The 22,036-nt window shown below is 49.2% G+C and overlaps 1 protein-coding gene across 2 annotated transcripts in view; it reads left to right on the plus strand.

The window, feature by feature from the left end:
• Positions 1–21,170, plus strand: part of LOC116950617 (insulin gene enhancer protein ISL-1-like) — a 43,688-nt gene extending 22,518 nt beyond the window's left edge. Inside the window, exons 2-6 of one of the 2 annotated variants that reach the window (XM_032968527.2) lie at positions 14,496–14,685; positions 17,270–17,604; positions 18,365–18,672; positions 18,878–19,048; positions 20,060–21,170. In XM_032968527.2, the coding sequence (XP_032824418.1) occupies positions 14,496–14,685; positions 17,270–17,604; positions 18,365–18,672; positions 18,878–19,048; positions 20,060–20,179 (1,124 nt within the window). In that variant the 3' untranslated portion in view covers positions 20,180–21,170. Of the gene's footprint in view, positions 1–14,443; positions 14,686–17,269; positions 17,605–18,364; positions 18,673–18,877; positions 19,049–20,059 lie in introns of those variants that run through there. The other variant, XM_076073065.1, reaches the window with a different exon arrangement.
• Positions 21,171–22,036: the final 866 nt, after the last annotated feature.

Raw genomic sequence — 22,036 nt, forward strand, 5'->3', positions numbered from 1 at the left:
CAGCGTCCTTCACGAGCCTCCTCCACAGAAGCCGATCTCGACGCCGCTGATACCGATCATCGGCAAGCCCGCTCAGCTGCACGTCCTCCTGTTACCACATCAGCTCCATCTCTTCTCGAGCCCGTGCCACGCCCGTTTAGCCCCCCTCTACCCGAGCCGATCAGAGACACGCAAACTCCGAACACCGCACGTGAGGCTGCTAATACAGACCGTGTGTTTGTGGCACGGTACTGTATATCTGTTTGGGCAATAGGTGTGCAGTTAGATAACAAATAATAATAGTGCCAGCTTTATATCGGCTGTAGCGTCACACTCCAAGGGGGACAAACTACGTATACCTGGTACACGAGGTGTGAATGTCTGTGACTATGTTTAGCACATTACTTAAAGCAATGTAAAACATTTAGTCTGACCCTGCTCTGTGAGTGACACTAATCAACATCCGTCCATAGTAGATGCAACAACAAAAACATCCTCAAAAGATGATGACTAAAAAAAGCTTAGACTCGACTATAACACGGGTGATGTGTAGATGACTTCAAATCCACTGCTGGATGAAGGCATCATCCCCACGCGCCATACTTTACCACGCTGGTTTGGTCAAGTTTGGTGAAGCTCTGCTAGAGGGAAGGTCAAGGGACTGGTTCAGCTACTGATGTTGGCCGTGGCTAGGAATCGAACTCGGTTGGCCATATCCCACTGGGCTACCCTTTACCGCCAACTCTACTTCATATTGATATTCATTTGACGTGAAGAAGGGCCATTGCTCGAAACGTCGTTGTGCCATGTTATTAATTTGTGTATCCATTTATTAGATTTTGCTTGGTTGTAGAGTTTTCAGTTGCTTGGCAGTGGCTGCATACATGGGATATGGTCCTTTGATATATAATTAATGTACACCGTTATGGGATTCCATCAGCATGAATGTCGCTCTATTAAATTAAATTTGTACATTAGGTTATTTTAAGGCTACAGTGTTTCTTGACGAATGTTGTTGGGTTGTATTGTTGTTAACTGTGGTTGTTGCATCCTGCTACCAACGCAGCGAAAGTAGCAGCAGCATCACTAACCAATTCCAATTCGGTTATTCGTGAGATGCATTTTTTTTTGTACACAGAGCGTTATAGTGTTGCGTGTATTTCCGTGCTTATATATTTTTTTCTCCCATCCATGTGCATGGACTCCTCTACTTAAGAACGAGTTAGGTTCCAGAGACCTGTTCGAAAGTCGATTTGTTCGTAAGTTGATTTGTTCGTAAGTCCAACTTTACTCCTGTCGATTGCAATAATGTTGTACAGCGTGTACACTAAACACGGGGAATGGCTTTAAGAGTTTGTTAATCTCCTGTAGATGCCACTGGTTCTTTGTGTTCTGCAGGTGTAGATGCCACCACCACCATTTATTGCGTGGTGTTTGAACTTACGACTCTCGGTCAGAACAGGCAACTGGACAAATGGACCAGGTTTGTTCGTATCTCTGAAAGTTCTTAAGTCGAATGTTCGTAAGTAGAGGAGTCATGTACGTACATACACGTGTAGGTTCATGTACATAACATGCGTGTGTTGGATGAATGCGTTTTAGCATGCCTAACTGCTGATGAGACACTGAATGTGTCGGTTGCATTAAACCAGCCTGACTGCTGATGCGACACATTCATTGTCTCATCAGCAGTCAGGCTGGTTTAATGCAACCGAACCATAGTTCGGTTGCATTAAACCAGCACTCCTGGAGAAAGAATCACTCACAGAAGGGCGCTTGGCACAACGCTATGTGCAAAAACGTACCTTTATATACAAATTGCCACGTTATTGTTACACCTATTGCATTATAATCATGCGCGTGGCTACAGTGAATATTCAGGACTTATATGCCAATGTCGAGGTCTGCTGGCCACGGGAAGGCCACAGCACGACAGAGTTGGTGTGGTGTTGCAGACTGCAGTGGCTTACGACTTGGCCCATCGTTTGGGCTGCATGGCCCCAGTCGCACGGCCGTGGCTCGTGCGTTTTGATGTTGGATGTCTATGTCTGTCGATGTGCCTCTGTGAGTATCTACGTATCTATACGCGTCTCTATGTAGCTATACGAGTCTCTATATATATCTGCGAGTCTCTATGTATCTCTGTGAGTATCTGTCTATCTATACGAGTCTCTACAGTGAGGGAAAAAAGTATTTGATCCCCTGCTGATTTTGTACGTTTGCCCACTGACAAAGAAATGATCAGTCTATAATTTTAATGGTAGGTTTATTTGAAGAGTGAGAGACAAAATAACAATAAAAATCCAGAAAAACGCATGTCAAAATTTGTATAAATTGATTTGAATTTTAATGAGGGAAATAAGTATTGACCCCTCTGCAAAACATGACTTAGCACTTGGTGGCAAAACCCTTGTTGGCAATCACAGAGGTCAGACGGTTTCTTGTAGTTGGCCACCAGGTTTGCACACATCTCAGGAGGGATTTGTCCCACTCCTCTTTGCAGATCTTCTCCAAGTCATTAAGGTTTCGAGGCTGACGTTTGGCAACTCGAACTTTCAGCTCCCTCCACAGATTTTCTAGGGGATTAAGGTCTGGAGACTGGCTAGGCCACTCAAGGACCTTCATGTGCTTCTTCTTGAGCCACTTCTTTGTTGCCTTGGCCGTGTGTTTTGGGTAATTGTCATGCTGGAATACCCATCCACGACCCATTTTCAATGCCCTGGCTGAGGGAAGGAGGTTCGCACCCAAGATTTGACGGTACATGGCCCTGTCCATCGTCCCTTTGATGCGGTGAAGTTGTCCTGTCCCCTTAGCAGAAAAACACCCCCAAAGCATTGTTTCCATCTCAATGTTTGACGGTGGGGATGGTGTTCTTGGGGTCATAGGCAGCATTCTTCCTCCTCCAAACAAGGCGAGTTGAGTTGATGCCACAGAGCTCCATTTTGGTCTCATCTGACCACAACACTTTCACCCAGTTGTCCTCTGAATCATTCAGATGTTCATTGTCAAACTTCAGACAGGCATGTATATGTGCTTTCTTGAGCAGGGGGACCTTGCGGGCGCTGCAGGATTTCAGTCCTTCACGGCGTAGTGTTACCAATGTTTTCTTGGTGACTATGGTCCCAGCTGCCTTGAGATCATTGACAAGATCCTCCTGTGTAGTTCTGGGATGATTCCTCACCGTTCTCATGATCATTGCAACTCCACGAGGTGAGATCTTGCATGGAGCCCCAGGCCGAGGGAGATTGACAGTTCTTTTGTGTTTCTTCCATTTGCGAATGATCGCACTAACTGTTGTCACCTTCTCACCAAGCTGCTTGGCAATGGTCTTGCAGCCAATTCCAGCCTTGTGTAGGTCTACAATCTTGTCCCTGACATCCTTGGAGAGCTCTTTGGTCTTGGTCTTGGTGGAGAGTTTGGAATCTGATTGATTGATTGCTTCTGTGGACAGGTGCCTTCTATACAGGTAACAAGCTGAGATTAGGAGCACTCCCATTAAGGGTGTGCTCCTAATCTCAGCTCGTTACCTGTATAAAACACACCTGGGATCCAGAAATATTTCTGATTGAGAGGGGGTCAAATACTTATTTCCCTCATTAAAATGCAAATCAATTTATAACATTTTTGACATGCGTTTTTTCTGGATTTTGTTGTTATTCTGTCTCTCACTGTTCAAATAAACCTACCATTAAAGTTATAGACTTATAATTTCTTTGTCAGTGGGCAAACGTACAAAATCAGCAGGGGATCAAATACTTTTTTTCCCTCACTGTATGTATCTCTGTAAGTCTCTGTGTATCTACGTGAGTTTCCGTGTAACTCTGTGAGTCTCTCTGTATACGTAGTGTAATCGCGCCAGCTGGTGGCCAGCAGCGGCAACTGTGGTGGACAAACAGTACACACGCCGAGTGAGCATGTGAGCGGGTGTGTGTCGGCAGGGCGGATGAACTGGGGCAAGGGTCATGGAGGGCCCCATCTGGAAGCCCCTGGAACCTGCTGGTGGGTTCGAGAAGGGAGGCGTGGCCAGGGCGGGGCCAGGGCCACGCTGATAGCATAAAAGGGGCCGAAAGCGGGGCGCTCGAGGCTGCCGGTTCTGGGAGTGGACTCGTACCGTCGTTTGCTGTCGCCTCATCGTCGCTGCCGTCTTCGCTCAGCATTGCGCTGCTAGATAGTTGTTGGCTGTCTCCGTCAGCGCCGTCAGTGTTAGCGTTGTGTATAGGCAAGCGACTGTAGAGAGTGTGCAAGCGAGATCGTGTGTGCTCAATGAAGAAGGTGCCTCTACAAACCTCGTCTCCAACTCACTGACACTACATATATACACGAGTCTCTATGTATCTCTGGAAGTCTCAGTATCTATGTGAGTCTCTGCGTAACTCTGTGAGTCTCTGTGTGTCTACGTGAGTCTCTGTAACTGTGAGTCCCTGTATCTATGTGACTCTCTGTATTTATATTAGTTATCTATGTATCTCTACGAGTCTCTATGTACCTCTGTGTGTCTCTATGTACCTCTGTGTGTCTCTATCTATGCGAGTCTCCATGTCAATGTCGCTACGGGTTTAACTTCATGGTCTATCGTTTGGGATGTGTAGCGGTTAGCGCGTTTCGCCACGAACCCGGCGACCCAAGTTAGATTCCCGCTCACGGCCAACACCGGTGACGATTATCCGAACCGGTCATGGGCCTCCCCTGGTTCGACTAAACCTCAAATGAGTACCTGGTGCGGTGTGTAAACATCGCGGCCGGGCGTGATGCTGGCCACCCAGCCCCCCTTCGTGTGCGGTGCCGGCCTTCATAGGTGCTCCTCGCTAACAGCACTTGCCCCTACAGTCTGTTTAGGCTATACTGTGGGAGAGATCGTTGTCTTTGCCTACGCATATACTGTACACGTGCATACGAAATCTAAGCACTCAGCCATTCGATTTAATCTCTTATCTTATATTTATATCGCCTCTTTTATCCAATCAAGGACCACGGCGTTTAGTGGTGACGGCCTGGGGGCTATTCGACAGCTGTCGATCTCGGCATCACTGCCGCTGCTGCTGCTCCTGTTGAGGCTGGCCACGTGCACAGAATAATCACATTATGTTAACGGTCACCTTAGAGGCGGTGTAAGGAATACTTTGATCTGTTTTCAGTGAAGACGGCGATACGAGAAGGACAGGCCGTCTGCTTTTGTTGTTGTTATTTTCGTTAAGACGGGTGGTGTAAAGGCCACAGCAACCACCTCCTCATCCGTGCGACCTTAATAGGTGCTCGCTAACTGCACTTGCCCCAACAGTCTATGCAGCGAGACGGGGATTTGTTTTGTTATAGATTGAGACTCGGTCATTACTTTGCTACGCGACCCGATGCACCTTTTTCATAAACACAACCTTGTGCAAAATCATCAGCAGCCATGGTCAATCCACTGCTGGATGAAGGCCTCCCCAAGCAGCCGCCAGCTAGGCCATGAACATGAACCGGTCGCATCGCTCCATCTCCACGGTGGACGTCCACTCGGACGCGTTCCATCCCTTGGCTGCCATTCCATGACTGGCGAGATGTTAACTACCTCGCTTGGTCTACAGGAGGGCGTGGGTTCGATTCCGACCTTGACTCCTGCTGCTGTTGTATATTTGGAGTTTGGGGAGTCTCTCTCCACGTGGTCGCGTGGATTTTTTTTCTCCGGGTCCTCCGGGTTTTTCCCCTCGATATTTAGAATCGACGTCACACACTTAAGAGTATTTAGCTACTGCTGTATATTTTCACGGGACGATGAGCCACTTCGTTGAGCTTATCATTTGTGATAGGCAGGTCGCTTCTGAAAAAGCGCTATACAACTCGGTCGGGCCTTACCTGGTAAAATAAACAAAACTAGTTTGGCATTTAGTGTTACTGTTCTCGAGCATCACGGCCATCACCCTTCTAGCCGTGACACATCCTGCCGCAGCGCCACTCACTTGCCTTAACAATTTAGAATGACGTCATTAACCCACGTATGTTATCGAATCCGTGTGCCATTGTCTTCCAAATGATCTCTTCCTTCTGGACCAGACGGTTAAAACCGTGAGCCGTTATTTTACACGTACATATACAATTTTATTTTAACCAAACAAGCATTTTCCTACTTACCCCTTATCCCAGTGGTCAAATTTGGGGTGGGCGGTGGTCTCACTTTCTCCGATGAGACATCGTCGGTGTGGGAGCCGCCACGCGTTAGAAACCATTGCCGGGTTTGACAGCAGCACGACGACGACGATGATGGTGAAGATGATGGGGGGCGACTTCACTCTGTGTGGATTGTCGGGGGCCGCACGGTCTGGGCCGAACTGAAGGCCGCCAGGGGCCGCCAGTATCCCACGTGGGCCTTGCAATGAAGAACACTATCGTAAATTATCTCGTGATAATAATAATATTTGTAATAATAAATAATATTTGCTAATATACTTAGGAAGGCCGCGCCGAGTCCCACGAATATGTTTCAGGATGGTCTGGCTACGTGGGGGATGGTTGGCCAACAGCACCAACGACTGGGTGCATGCTTTCGTTGTTGTTGTTGTTGTTTAGCTTTGGAAATAAACGGAAAAGCCCACGCAGAGCAACAGGGAGAACTTTCGGACTCCACGATGCATCGTACGACGCTAAATAGGATCGACGATCATCGTGTCGTCGGACCTTCGAAGCATCTGTGTGTCACGATTTATGTATTACTCATTTGGATTGCATTTTGTAAGGGCAGTAGTTTATTTCCCGATGTTGTGTTTTTTTCCCTGAAATGTCACGTTCGTTGAATATCACATACGCCAAATATCACATTCGTTAATTCAAGTTGTAGATAGACCACTTATTCAATGAAACAGACACACTTCTTCCCACAATGCAATGCATCGGTAACATTTCATAATTAAAAAAAACTACTTCAGCAGTGTGTGTCTGTGAATAGCTATTGTTCGTGTGACTATTCACATGCCTATTCATAAAAAAAAGACTGGGCCATCAGAAAACATGTTGAAAAGTGAATTCTCATCAATACCACGGTGTTAAGTGCAGTCTCGAACTCGTATTATCCACTCTGTCTCTCTGCTGGCTTCTCTATTTTATGTTGCAATGAAGAAGAGTAATTGCCCTAAATGCGACCTCCTATATACTTTTCCTTTTAAGGCCGCAGTGTTATTGACGCACGTGTTGAGGATTTATTCGTTACCCCAATGAATGAATTGGTTTGCAAAATGTTTTTCAGAGCTATTGGCTGCGTGGCAATGACCCAAAGTCGTGATTTTTTATTTGTCGCCACGGTAACGAGGTGTACAGGAGGTCATGGGTTCGATCCCAAACCCTGACGCCTGCTGTATATTTCGAGTTTGCGGTGTCTCTCTCTCTCTTTCTTCTAGTAATCGCGTGGATTTTTATCCGAGTCCTCCGGTTTTCCCCTGGACATTTAGAATCAACATCACGCTATAGATTTCCACGTGATAAGCCACTTCGTTGAGCTATCATTTGTGATGCCCAGGTCGCTTCTGAAAAAGAGCCATAAAGACGGTCAGCGCATCATCGCGCGGTGCTTGCAGATGCTCGATACACTCCACTATACACTACGATACACTACACTACTATATACTGTACCACTATACACTAGAGCGAAAATGTGGACTCCCATCTATTTCCGTTTGTGTGGGATAAAGTGTTGCCCCCTCGCATGTATGCGTTTTCCCCGGGTGCACCGGTTTCCATCCAGCACGTGTACACGCTCATTAATTGTCTGACAACAGCTTGATATATACAGAGGACCGCGAAGCTTGGGCAATTGTTGGTAATGCGGGCTCACTACTCGGATGCTGCTTTTCTCGCCCGCCTGCGGTTCCTCGCGCCTCCGAGTCGTTGTCTGTCTTCGAGAGCGATCGAACGCTGTGCGGTAGCGTGTCACAATGCTGATTTACTATTGCTGTTGTTATATATACCGCGTTGAACGAACCGCAGTTCGCGCTGCACGCGCTGTCCAGCAAAGCACAAAAACAACGCACACATCACAAAGTTATGGGAAATTGATATCGCGATGTTTGTCATGGAGTATGACATTTGTTATCGGATCGCCTCTCGATTCTTTTGTTTGTACCGCCCCGCGTGAATTGTTCCCACACGCTTCTCTTCATCTCAGTTGAACAAATCTGGCTGTCGCCTGATGAAGCTGGTTGTAATTACTGGCGAGACGTCGTACTCAAGATTGTAAACGTTGCGGCCTGGCTCTCCAACACAGCGGTTAGTGCTGTACTAGTGACGAATTGGCCACGTTCTGTTTACTTGACAACCCTTACCAGTTGGCTGTGTCGGGTGGTGGCGGCTTTAACGACACGTTAGTGACGTTTCTGTCATGACACGCCATGCGCGTGCGTATGCTGGACTTCTTTCACGCCGTACACAGAGGGGCGGAGCTAATCGGAGGCGCGGGGAGAGACCGATAAGAAACTAAGCACAAAAAGCAGTTCCCCTTGAAAGTGCGGGTCCCATAGCATGTGCAGCTACTTTTTGCTACTAGGATAATCCGGCACTGCTTGCAGGCTGTGTGATGGTCATCGTCATTGCTAAGATGATGACGATGGTTTTCGTGATGTTGGGAAGCCAGCAGAGGGTTGGGCAGCAAAATTAATTATTGTGCCGTACTTCTACTGCTGCCTCATCGATGCTCCTCACTATGCACCAACCCGCGTTGATCAGCCGCGGTGAAGTATGGGTTTGAATAACCCCCATGACCAACACGACTTGGGGAGGCCTTCATCCAGCAGTGGATTGGCATCCAGCTGCTGTACCCTTGATGGCGTTGATAATGCTGATGGTGCTGATGCTACTGATGACTATGATGGTTCTGTGATTGCTCTTACCGGATGCTGATGCTGATGGTGCTGATGCTACTGCCGCGACTGAAGATCCTTACTTTTACTATACTGGCACAACTAACATTACAACAGCTACAGATAATGATAACTGATTTGATGCCGCTACTACTGACGATGATTTCTAAGATACTCAAACCACCGATGTTGCCACTGCTGGTTCTTATGATGATAACGATGGCAATGATGAAATTGATGACCAGTGTTGCTTCTGTTGCTAAAACTGATGATAGTTACAATGCTACTACTACTGATGATGATGATGACGATGCGTATCATTATTGCCACCTTAATGATTTTCCTGCATCATATAGACGACAAATGAATATCAAAAATCCATTATGCCTAAATGATGTGGACATTCATTTGATTCAGTGGGAGCTGATGCAGTCGTGCGCATGCTCTGATCTGTAGTAACAAAACAAATAAGCAGGCAATATATCTCCTTCATACATCCATCACTCCACATAAAAAAACAAGGATATATATTCAAACTTGATTTTAATATATTTATCTTATATATAAAAGGAAAATTTGTGATTATGTGTCTGTTCGAAATGTTGAGCATACTTCCCGACATGCAACAAACTTGAAATTTGGCATGTGGGTAGCTTCCAGACTCTAGTACACAATGTAAAAAGTATAAAAATAGACTTTTGTATTTTGGGGGGGGGGCCGCAATAATGGATATATTTTGCACGGTAAGTGAGCGGTGACGTCAGATCTGTGATGTCACCCGCATGCGGTAGCGTCCCGCAGTGTGCCTGCTGACGTCACACATCCCCCCCCCCCAAAGCCTCCGGGTAGGCCGTGTGTTGTGTGGTAAATGACGACGCTGAGGGAGGTCTTCAAGTAAGGGCTTGCGCCGGTTTATTAACAAAGGAAGTAAGTAAACACCAGCGGTGGGCGTCCTTCACTCGGTCCTTCCCTTGGACCCTTAGCCATCTCTCTACTGCTAGCCTACTGGCTGACTCTTCAGCTCCCTCCAACCGCTCTCCAACCCGGGCTCCCACAAAGACCCCGCTTTCGTCACGGGGCCCCCCTTAAGTACCCCCCCAGGTTACATGACGTCATCGCACTTCACAGCGCGTATCACGTCACGTCCCCATATTACTCCTCTACACGTGATATTAATCCAAGAGAAGAATCCAAGTCTCGGGCGAAGCCGGGTAGTAAAGCCAGTATTTGTATATACGGATATATATATATTTTTTTAATTACGTGCATCCCTCGCAATACGCAACAGATATTTTCCTGGAAATGTGCCCGTAAGGCAAAATTCCGTGTAGGGAACCCTGGTTTCCTCACCGTCTTGAATCATAGAATTGAATGAATATGCGTTCACACAGAATAACACTTTGGCCCTAAGACGTAATAAGAATAATAATAAAAAAATCACTCTGAAGAATGCAGCAAATCTGTTTAAAGCACACATTTACCGGACAAAAGTCGATAATTTCACGACAACTTATTAATTATATTAATACCCAGAACACGTCGTTCCAATGTTCGATTACAGCTCCCCAGAGATGTGTAAATTTAGAGATTCAAAATCCCGCAAATGCGAATTTAACGTAACGTACATCATATTCGTTCCATGGTGGAAACTAAACAATGTTAGTGTTTTTTTTTTTACCACGTAAAACCTACCGATCTAGTATTTATTCAAAACTGCTTTTTGTGTTCAGCTTGTTGTCCTTCCCCCGCACCTCTGATTATCGCAGTTAGCTACGTACGGTGCGAAAGAAGTTCAACGTACGTGCACAGTACGTACAGAGAGCTCCTATTGCAGGGGCGAACAGGCCACCCATGGATGATAGCCCATCCATTCGACTCCTGCACAGTGCCGGATTAAGCTAGTGCGGGGCCTGTAGCACACATTATAAAGGGCCCCTAAATAAAAAAAACACAAATATTAAAACACACATTTTTAACTTGCATAGTAAAGTAATTGTATATTTTTTAATATACTATGAAGCCAGATAATACGACAAATCACTAACCTTAAACACTCAGTCGTTCATAAAAGTCGAAGGCGGTATAGTACTATAGTAAGTGAGCAAGTGCAGAATCACTGAACCCGAATTGATAGCTCTTAAAGCATTTAGCGCGGGGTCCTTAAAAGTGCGGGGGCCTTGAAAGTGCAGGGGCCGTGTAGCTACACACGTGTAGCTACATGTGTGTAGCTACACACATGTAGCTACTATAGCTACTACGACAATCCGGCACTGCTCTGCTGCCACGTGCGGCTCTTTAAAGTCACCGCTCCGTGACATCATTTATTAAGGAAGCCACCGTCTCTCGTATTCACCACACAGTGCATTGGGGCTCTTGAAGTATTGAAAAAAATGTCTGTGGTTGTTGTTTTTGGTTGCCAACCCCTGGCTTAAGAGTTATTTGGCGGCTGCTATAAATGTCCACACGGTGATGATAAGCCACTTCGGTGCACCATAGTTTGCGATAGTCGGGTCGCTTCTGAAAATGAGCTGTATAGCTTCAGTGTGATGCCTTGCTTGGGTGAAAAAAAAATCGTCTATACTAGCGACCAAATAATCTCAACGAGAGCTGCAGGCTGTGAGGATTTTTTGTTGTTGGAAAATTACGTTGAATATAGTCAAGGCAGCATGTGTTTAATATAAGGTCTTCAATCAGTCCACATCAGCTATCAGAATGTGTATGAATCCTGGAGGAATCCGATGTGGCTATACAGCTCTTTTTCACAGATGTCCAGTAAGGGGCACCGGGTCAGTGCGTTACAACAACACACGATACAAAAAGTATAGGTTAGGTAAATACATCACAAAAAATATACAAATAAAACTCAAATTTTTTTTTTTACTCTTACCAGGTAAAACCCACTGAGGTATTAACTTATTGTTTCAGAAGCGACCTGGCCACAAATGACAGCTCAACAAAAAGTGGCTTGTCGTGTCGAAATTTATAGCTGCAAACTCATCGAAATAAACTCAATGCAAGTTTCTAAACGTGGAGGGAAAAAACGGAGGGAAAAAAAATCCACGGAGAGAGAGAGAAAACACGCAAACTCCAAATATGATGAATGGGTCAGAGACGTGGACATTTACAAGCGAGGGTTTGTGGGGTGCACTATGCACCACCAAATGTCTCTTTGCGCCCCCCCCCCCCCCCAAGTTCACTTTGCTTGTTAATTGCCGTTACGGTACACCCCCCTAACGACGGATCTACTGGCCACCCGGCTTCCCCCATCCAAGAGGGGCTGGACGGGGGTTGGGATCTGATTCGAGGAGTTCACGGTTGAGTGCTTCCGGAGGACCCGGACTTGGTGATGAAAGCGAAAGGCGGCGATGCGCTCGGAGGCGAACATCGAAGTTCGTGAAGGTGCCGCATTGCAGAGCGGATCGGGATAAACATTTCCACCGAGGTCAATGACTTGGCGTCAAACACATTTCGGGAGGTGAGGTGCGCAACGAATGCCGGCACGAGAGGAGCGGGATCGGAACTACACCCGAGACGGGGAGAGAGGTACGGACCGTCCTCGACTTACGAACACGATTCGTTCCTGGCGAACGTTCGTAAGTCAAAGGGTCCGTACGTCGGAAACACAGTGATATCCCGTAATATTGAAATGGCCACACACGCGCACAAGCACTCGCTCCCAGCGGGAGGCTGACTCGTTGCATCTCGCTGAGGATCGCTCTGCTGAACAAAACATTTTCCCGATTCAGTTTGCACGTGCGAGTCCACGTTTTAAGTCAATCTCAAAAGTATATATTTCATGGAGGCTGGTTCATAAGTTCCGGTGTTCGTGAATCGGGTGTTCGTAAGTCGAGTGTTCGTAAGTAGAGGACTGTGTATGTATAACTTATTTTTTGCACCGGAACGTAGCCAAACCGCGTGTCTTAGATTGGATGGGGGGGCTCATGGGCCGAGACTAACGATGGAGTGGCAGACAAAGTGGAGAGCATGCTCGAGAAGACTTCCACCGCAGAGGTGGAGCGATGGGATGGGCTCACGTGCAGGGGGCATATGGATTGTGGTATGTAGATGACTGTAGTGAGAGAACATGGGGAGGATTCCATCCAGCAGTGGATGATAATGCATAACGGTGTTATGCATAATGTTATGCATAATGCATAACGGTGTTATGCATAATCATCCAGCAGTGGATGATTATGCATAATGGTGTTATGCTGCGATTCCTGATTCTGCTGCTGTGATAGCTGCTGCTGTTACAGCTGATAATGTTGATTTTGCTGATGACCATTATTTAATTTTTCTACTGCTGCTGCTGCTGATGATGAAGCTTTTGATGATGACTTACTGCTGTTGCTACTTCTGCTGTTACCATTGAATCTATTGAAAACTGCTGATGCTACAACTGCTGATGCTACCGCCACCACCACTGCCAGTGCCCAAGGCTATCAAATATTCCGGTTCGGCCGGGACAGTTGGTTTCCGGTATCCTGAAGCTTTTGGGAACGTCGGGATTTTGTCGCTAATTTGCCACACTCTGGCTTCGTGCTCGACTGATAAGGATGCTGTGGTTGAGAGACGTTAACCGCCTCGCCTGGTACACAGAAGGTCGTGGGTTACCATCCCCGAACCTGACGCCGGCTGTATATTTGGAGTTTTACATGTCTCTCTGCCCGTGGTCACGTGGGTTTTTCTCTGGGTCCTCTGGGATTTCACATCCACATTTAGAATCAACATACCTCCAGAGATGAATTGGCTGCTAGAAATGTCCACGCGATAAGCCACTTCTTTGAGCTATTATTTGTGATAGCCAGGTTGCTTCTGAACAACAGCTTTATAGCTCGGTGTGCTTCCCCTGATAAAATAAAATAAAAGTTTAGTTTTTGCGGGCAGTGGGTGGCTAATGCTACCTGAGCAGTGGGCGGTGCTAACTTAGCAGTGGGCGGGGCTACATGAATAACGGGCGGGGCTATCGGAGCAGTGGGCGGGGCTGGCAGTGGCGGAAACGGTGGTCCTATGAGCAGCGCTTTCTCTCTGTGTGTGGACGCTGCTAGTGGCTGTTTGGGTGTGGCTATGTAACAGTGGGCGGGGGCTTACGGTGGGAGGGGCTGCCAGCTCACGAGATGTGCTCAAGAGTTGAGCCTGCCAGAAATTTGGTCGCCTTACCAATGTTGCCTGCGTGTGTGCGTGTGTGGGTTTGTGGGGAGGTGGTAATGCAGCGGTCATTGCGCTGCGCTACGAACCGGGTTCGATTCCCGCTCACGGCCAACACCAGTGACGATTGTCTGAACCGGTCCTGGGCCTCCCCTAAGTCGACTCAACCTCAAATGGGTACCTAGTTCGGCGTGCAAACATCGCCACTGGGGAGACAAATGCGGCCGGTCGTGGCGCTGGCCACCCACCCCCCTCTCGTGTGCCGTGCCGGCCTTCATAGGTGCTCGCTAACAGCACGTGCTCCAATAGTCTCTTACAGGCTATCTATCCGGGGGGGGGGGTGGGGGGGGGGCTCTTTGTCTTTGTTTGTGACACAGATCGGAGGAGAGTTGCGCTGTGCGTTTGGCTGATGACGATTTGTGCGCGTCTCAAATCTGATGATGACGACGACGGCGGCGGCGATGATGATGATGATGATGGTGCCGGCGTGTCTGCGTTGGCTGACGATGACGACGATGATGCTGACGCGTGTGCCTGACGCAGAGCGGAGGAGAGCTGCGCTGTGCGTTGGCTGTGGCACGCACATCCAGGACCCGTTCATCCTGCGCGTGTCTCCGGACCTCGAGTGGCACGCCGCCTGCCTCAAGTGCGCCGAGTGTGGCCAGAGTCTCGACGAAACGTGCACATGCTTCGTGCGCGACGGCAAGACCTTCTGCAAGCGCGACTACAGCAGGTGGGAGAGCGGGCGGGCACGTGGGTGGGTAAGGGGACCCTCCATTAATGACGTCACGCACCTAGCGGGGGGGGGGGGGGAAGGGGGGAAAGGGGGTCAGACATTTGTGACGATGTGTGACATGGGGGTGGGGGGGGGGGGGTTGAGAAATGTGACGTCACGTCAAAATGCGCAACTTTAAATAAATGTAGACACACACGTTCTACTTAATTAAATTGACTTTTTAATAAATGTTTTCTCCTACAACATCAGAGTGCAGCGGCACATTAAATACGCACTACAATGACAATAGTTTAAAGCGATTTGAAGCATGTTTTATTTTGGGGGGGGGCGGGGCAGAGCTTTGTGACGTCATATTTGAGGGGGGTCTGACGCCGTGTGACAAGGGGAGGAGGTCAAAAATCGCGTGACGTCATTTATAGACGCCCCCTAAGCAAGTGCGTGGGTAGGTGAGCTAGCAGGCGCCTGGGTGAGTGAGCGAGCGGGCGTGTGGGTGAGCGAGTGATCACGCTTGTGCGTGGGTGGATGGGTGAGCATGAGTGGGTGAGCGTGATTGGGTGAGCGTGTCGGTGGTGCTGGGTGGCCAACAACCACTGACAACCGCCTTTGTCTCCCTAGTGGTGATGTTTACACACCGCACCAGGTACCCATTTGTGGCTGAGCGGACTTTGGGGAGGCCCGGGAACAATCAATTATCTCCTCCTGCAGTACAGAGTACGGCCACGTAAATCCTTCTGGCCATGCATATCATCACTGGCGTTGGCCGCGAGCGGGAATCGGACTCGGTTGCGCCCGCTAGGTTCGTTGCTTGGCCACGCTTATGCCTGTGCCACCGCTCGCCCTGACACACAGACACAACACACGGGCATGTACACAGACACAACACACGGGCATGTACACAGACACACACACACGCACGTCCGCTGTGTAAAACTCTCCCCTGGATAACGCTGAACCCCATCATTTAAACGCGGCCACTTAGCTGTCCCATCTCCACCCCGCGGGTATAAATTACATAGGTAAACGAGACGCTGACCCCTGCCCAATGAATCACTCGCCCCTGGCAGCTTGGGTTTCATAATTCCGCCATAAACCCGCGCACGGCTCTCCGTGCCTGTGTGTATGTGTGCCCGCGTTCGTGGGGAGCGGTAGCGCAGCGTTTAGCGGGATCTGTCGCAAAACCCGGCCACCCGAGTTCGAGTCCCCGCTCGCAGGCAACGCCGGTGAAGATTATTTGAACCGGCCCTGGGCCTCTCCTAGGTCGAGACTCAGTCTCAGATGAGTACCTGGTGCGATGCGTGTAAACATCGACGAAGGCGGCCGGGCGTGGCGCTGGCCACCCACCCACCTCGTGTGCCTTGCCGGCCTTCATAGGCGCTCGCTAACAGCACTTGCCCCAAAAGTCTGTTGCAGGCTACGCGGGTGACCTTTGTCTAGCGAGTGTAAAAATCGCCGCTCTCTTATCGGCTTCAGTGTCACATTCCTCAACGCAACAACATATCGGTTATTGGACGTGCGGTGTCACGTTTCCACTCGGGGATGCTGTGCCACCCCAAACGGGGTGTAATGGGTGAGTGCCCACTGGGCCTGCAATGTGGGGGCGTCGCAGGTTCCATTCGATGTCAGCTGAAACGATGGTGCAGGTTTCTTAAATTCCTCCCCGCACACACCCCCACTCCCCCACTCCCCCTTCTCCCTCCACCTCCACTCCCAACCCGTCCGCCTCCGTCCGTCCAGCGGCGTAAACGGGCTGCGCCGCGGTCAGTCGATTCGATCAGCAGGTCACGCACAGTGGGGTAAAGCGTGGGGTGCTCTTGCCGCCTCTTCCGGGAGGTCTCGCGGGAGAAGTGGACCCCCCAAAAACAAAAAAAAACCTCAAGAGGAGCACCGTACGGCCGACTTATCGGAGGCCCTGAGGCCCTAGGCAGCGGTGCGATCGGAGCAAATGCAGGGCGGCACCTTAACGTGTTTTTTGTTAGGTCAGGTTGCGTTAATATGAATGCGTCGTTAAGCCACCACCGTCCGACACAGCCAATTAGTGAGGTTTGTGACGTGAAAGAAAGAACTAAACGTGGCGGTTGGCTATTACTTGAGGCAAATCGCCTGATGAAGCTGGTTACTGTAGTCACCAGTGAAACGTCACGGCACTCAGTTGCAAATGTTGACGGTTTACTCTGCAACACGCCGGTGTGCTGAAGTAGTGACTCACTGGCACGTTTATATTGACGCGATCTAACCCAAAAAAAACCTTCGCCATTACGAATAATATTGGTTGTGAAAGCCCACGCGCTCACCTGGGACCATAACCGCTTAGATTATGTTTCTCACTGGGACAAAAACAATGGGGCCCGGCACAACGCGCCGCTCTTCAATAGGCGAGGGGGGGGCGAACAAAAATCGACGGGGAATTTCCGAGCGGCGTGTCGGCGACAGGATAGAAGAGGCACAATAGCGCCCGCCTGCCCCAACCAAAGTGGGGGACCCCGCGGAGGAAGAGGCCGTTTGAACTCTTCCATTTAACAACACGCGGCAGCGCTCCCGTCAATTACCAACACACGGCGTCGCTCTGTTGACGGCACGGCAGGCTGTTCGGGATCAAGTGCGCCAAGTGCAACGCGTCGTTCAGCAAGACGGACTTTGTGATGCGCGCACGCTCCCACATCTACCACATGGAGTGCTTCCGCTGCGAGACCTGCTCGCGCCAGCTGCTGCCCGGCGACGAGTTCGCGCTGCGCGACGGCGGCGGACTCCTGTGTCGAGCCGACCAGCACCACGGCGGCGGTGGCGGAGGAGCAGGCGGTGGCGGCGCCGGTGGCGCCGGAGGCGGCGCCGGAGGCGGCGGCGGCGGCGGGCTGCTCGGAACGGCGCTGACGCGACCGGGCAGTCCGGTGCACACGTCGAGAAGTCTGCACCTGTCGGGTGAGGCCGAGTCGCGGTCCCCTCGAATCCAACATTGAGCACAACATTTCTTCAGAACCGAGAGTGCCGCCCTCCACTCTATAAACCAGAAGGCACTTGAAGGGATCTCAGAGGTAGCTTTGTGATATCTGCTTCCAAGCGTCATTTTCCCAACGCAAAGGGTTGCACCCGGAAAGTACATTTCGGCGTTAAAATCCGCCAACACCTCGGCCATGGCAGATCATTGTTGTAATTCAATAGGCTCACAAGATATTGACTTTTCCAAGACAGAGGTTCTTTGTAAGCCATCTGGCTACCATGAGAGATTCGTTCATGAGGCTATCCACATATACAAGCACAGATACAATTTCAACCGAGAAGATGGATTCTGGCTTAGCAACCATTGTAAAGATTTGATTAACCATTTCAGGTCTTAATTGATTGTTCACGCTTACAGTGGCTTTCAGACAGCATACATTAATTTTTCGTCTCCCCCCTCCTCTTTTCAGAACATAGATGGACTAGTCCTTCTAAATAAACTGCCAAATCGCTGCGCGTGGCGCTGACGTTTTTTTTAAATAAATAAAAACACCGTTTAAAAATAAATAAATCAATGCAAACCGACACACCTGATGACGACCGTTTGTGTTATGGTCGAAACCTCGTGAGAATTTTTATTGTTTTATATATATATTTTATTGTTTCCCTTCAACGTGACTTTACCGAAAGAGCTAAGAATAATAATAATAAAAATAACATCACCGAATCCCGATTCTTTCAGGACTCGTGGGCGGTGGCATCGCTGGTGGTGGCGGCGGCGGCGGCGGCGGAGTTCCAGGGGGGATTCCGAGCGGGCCGGAGAAGGCGACGCGGGTTCGCACGGTGCTCAACGAGAAGCAGCTGCAGACGCTGCGCACGTGCTACGCGGCAAACCCGCGGCCCGACGCGCTCATGAAGGAGCAGCTCGTGGAGATGACGGGCCTGAGCCCGCGCGTCATCCGCGTCTGGTTCCAGAACAAGCGCTGCAAGGACAAGAAGCGCAGCATCCTCATGAAGCAGATGCAGCAGCAGCATCACGCCGACAAGACGGTAACGATTGCTCGCTCCCTGTCTCCTACGCCGCCGATGTGCGATGGTACTGGCTACGGAATCCTAAATGCTAAGGCTTTGTGATGTTGTTGCCCAGGCCTGTCCACTAAGGCCTTGTAGTGTTGTTGCACAGGCCTACTCACTAAGGCTTTGCGGTGTCGTTGCAAATGCCTAGATGGTGAGGCTTTGCTTTGTGGTTGTGCAGAACCTGCAGGGCCTGACGGGGACGCCGCTGGTGGCCGGGAGCCCCGTGCCACACGAGGCGGCGATACCGGGGAACCCCGTCGAGGTGCAGAGTTTCCAGCCAGCGCCGTGGAAAACGCTCAGCGAGTTCGCGCTGAGCAGCGACCTCGACCAGGGCCCGTTCCAGCACCTGGTAAAAATGACCATCGTCATTATCATTGTCAGCAGTTGCTACCACGGTGGCTGCAGCAGCAGCAGTACCGCTATCATAATCTTTAGTTATCGTAATCAGCAGCAGTTGTTGCAGCAGTAGACGAAGCTGATGCATCAATGTCAATGTCAACATCATCATCAGCAGCTGCTATTTATATAAAATTCTACACATATGTGAGCGTGTGTCTGTGGATGCACGTGATATGGTTGGCAGCGGTAGTGTAGTGATTCGCTCACCCATGTTGAGGATTTCGTCTAACAGACTGACTGTTTTGTCTTTTATATAATGTGTTCAACCACCACCACACTGCAGGTCGCAACGCCTCACACTCTGTTTCTTCCTCGTGCTCCCTCCGATCGTTTCTTTTCCCCAAGTTCTCGTAACTTTTCTCAATGCAAAAAAAAATGTAGCAACTCTTATCTATCACAACTTAAATTTTACCGTTTGTTGATCGCCACTCAGCATTTCAGGCCTTTGGGCCTGTGCTCAGCAGCTGTTATATATACAGGAAGTCCTCTAACGATGTAGATTCGTTCCTGAAAAGTGCCGCGTTAAGTGAAAAACGCGTGAAAGAACAATAATTTCCCCATAATTAACGTAACGATAAAGTTTGGCAAGTTATGACGTACGTGCATACACGGTAAGATGGCGGGACAAATAACTTAGGGTACGCCGCCACGTTACTTTATCATTCTGCCTACTGCATCACCGCACCGCTCAGCCGCGCTGCTCAAGAAAGTAGTTCGTCGTTGACCGCTCAGAAACCGCGTTATAATGGCGCAAGTTCTGTGTTATAATGGAGTGCATTCTGTATTATAACGGAGAGTGTTCCACATTATAGCAGCGCGCGTTCCGCATTACAATGGCGCACGTTCAATGTTGTGCGAATAAGTGTTCCCTCATGGAAGGACAGCGCTATAGAAAACGCGTTATAGTGTGAGTACTTACCGTGTGCCTCTGCTCAACGTCTCCCCTCCCTCTCGTCGTTAGATGGGGTTCTCTGACGGGGGACCCGGATCGAACTCCACCGCAGGGAGCGACCTTGGCTCCATTCCCTCCCAGCTCCCGGACACCCCAAGCAGCATGGTGGCCAGCCCCATCGAGGCCTAAAACAACAACCCAGCGTGGCCGCGAGAACCATGACCAACTCTACGGTGACTCCGAGCCTCTTCCGCTCAAAGCCCAGCAGCTAAGCGAGCCTCCTTTAAAGCGCTTCTGCTCAACGCCATCACCCCAGTTTGTTTTTTTACGTAGCTTACGGAGGAGGCATTGAAACTAAATTAAATTACCACGGGGGGTGAGAAATCGGCTGTTGCGTCATGGACAGCGACAACTGTTGAGTTTGGGTGGTGAAAAAAGGAATTTGTTTCGTCAGAAGGATGAACGTAGCTTTGTTTTGTCCGCCGTTCCGGAATATGAGCCACTTGAGGTCATCTTTTAAGTTTATTTCTATCTCAAACGAAGAGGTCATCGATGAATCTACAATTTTCTTAAAGCTCTGGTCAGCCCGTACATTCGGGAATCGTTCGACTGTCAAGCCAGTGAGTGAGCATCCTTTATTTTAACCGGGGGACGAATTAAACCTCTTGCGACACTTGCCACGTTACCTCTTGTGCAAGAGTGACCTGGGTATAGTCACGGCTGTGAATAGCCGTGGCTGTGGCATGAAACAATTATTTTTGTTGTTGTTGTTTTTTGTTTTATCGGAAGACACGGCGAGCTGGGGAAAGTGCAAGAATGAATTACAAACGACAAAAAATAGTAAAAAAAATTCGAAAGAAAAATGTGAACGGACGTTCAGAATCACACTGCATTTCCCCGATGCAACCGAAGCCACTTTTGATTTATTTATAACTGCGTCACGACCCGCGGCTGAGACGCCGCAGCTTCCCGACTCGGCGCGAGGAGGCGTCGATGTAAAAAAAATATCTCGGCAGACTAACAACCGAACCGTTAAAGTTTGACTCGCGACGGTCGTGAAGATAATCGTCCGCAACTGTTACTCCACTGTGTACGCGTGGGACGAAGAGCCACTGAAAAACTACAAATGTGAAAATTCTCAACTTGAAGGAACGGGAAGGATTTGAATGGGTGTGGGGAGGGGGCGGGGTGGGGGGGGGGGGCCTCATGGTCATATATAATTATCGGAGATCCGTTCGTAAGATGGCTGTGGTCTTAGTGACGCGTAGCACTTTAAAGGCTCCATGTCCATTCATCTCAAGCATGCTTGGCCTCAACACTTGATAGCCATTTTGTAAATTGACTGCGTTGAATTTCATGACGTTGACATTATTGATCGTGGCAATGGTCTGATGGACTGGTGATAAGTGTGTGTGTTTGCGCGTGTGAATGTGAGAGCGAATTAAACCAAGGTTTTTCTACACGAGGTTAATCCACGCGGTGAAATATTCTCTTCTGCTGTTACTGTATTCTCCGGATTATTGACATCGCTCTGGAAAGTAAGAAATGCACCCCAACTTTTGCTTTGAAACAAAGGGGACAAAGGACAAAGGGTGTCTTTGGTGTTTTATTATCAGGAGAATACGGTATCATGCCCGCTTGTCTCTCTGCTTGCGAACTGAAGACCCCTTTTACAGTAATACCTATGCCGGCTTGAAACATTCAGAATGGCTTGCCTGTGATGCATCCTGGGTTTAACCAGATCGGGTTGTACGAGGAGCTCACGCGTTCTTGAAAGATCTGAAAACAATTTCCATCACGGTGAGCTCCTGCGACGGGTAAGGTTGCATTGGCTGGGTCATATAGCCGGCCTGGCTAGCCTACCGCATGCCCTTAGTAGCTTCTGAATGACCAGTTAGAGAGGGCTAAATGGGCGCGCCACGGGCTAGAAGAGAGATAGGCCGATGTGGTACAAGAGGATGTGGAGCTGAGTGGACTTGTCGATGATGGGTACCAGCGGTGTCAAGATCAGCCTCTGTACAGGATGCTTGTGGTCATTCGGAGGCA

This window comes from Petromyzon marinus, chromosome 40 (genome assembly GCF_048934315.1).
Source record: "Petromyzon marinus isolate PM22_M1 ecotype Great Lakes invasive population chromosome 40, UKy_Petmar_22M1.pri1.0, whole genome shotgun sequence".
Lineage (NCBI taxonomy): Eukaryota > Metazoa > Chordata > Hyperoartia > Petromyzontiformes > Petromyzontidae > Petromyzon > Petromyzon marinus.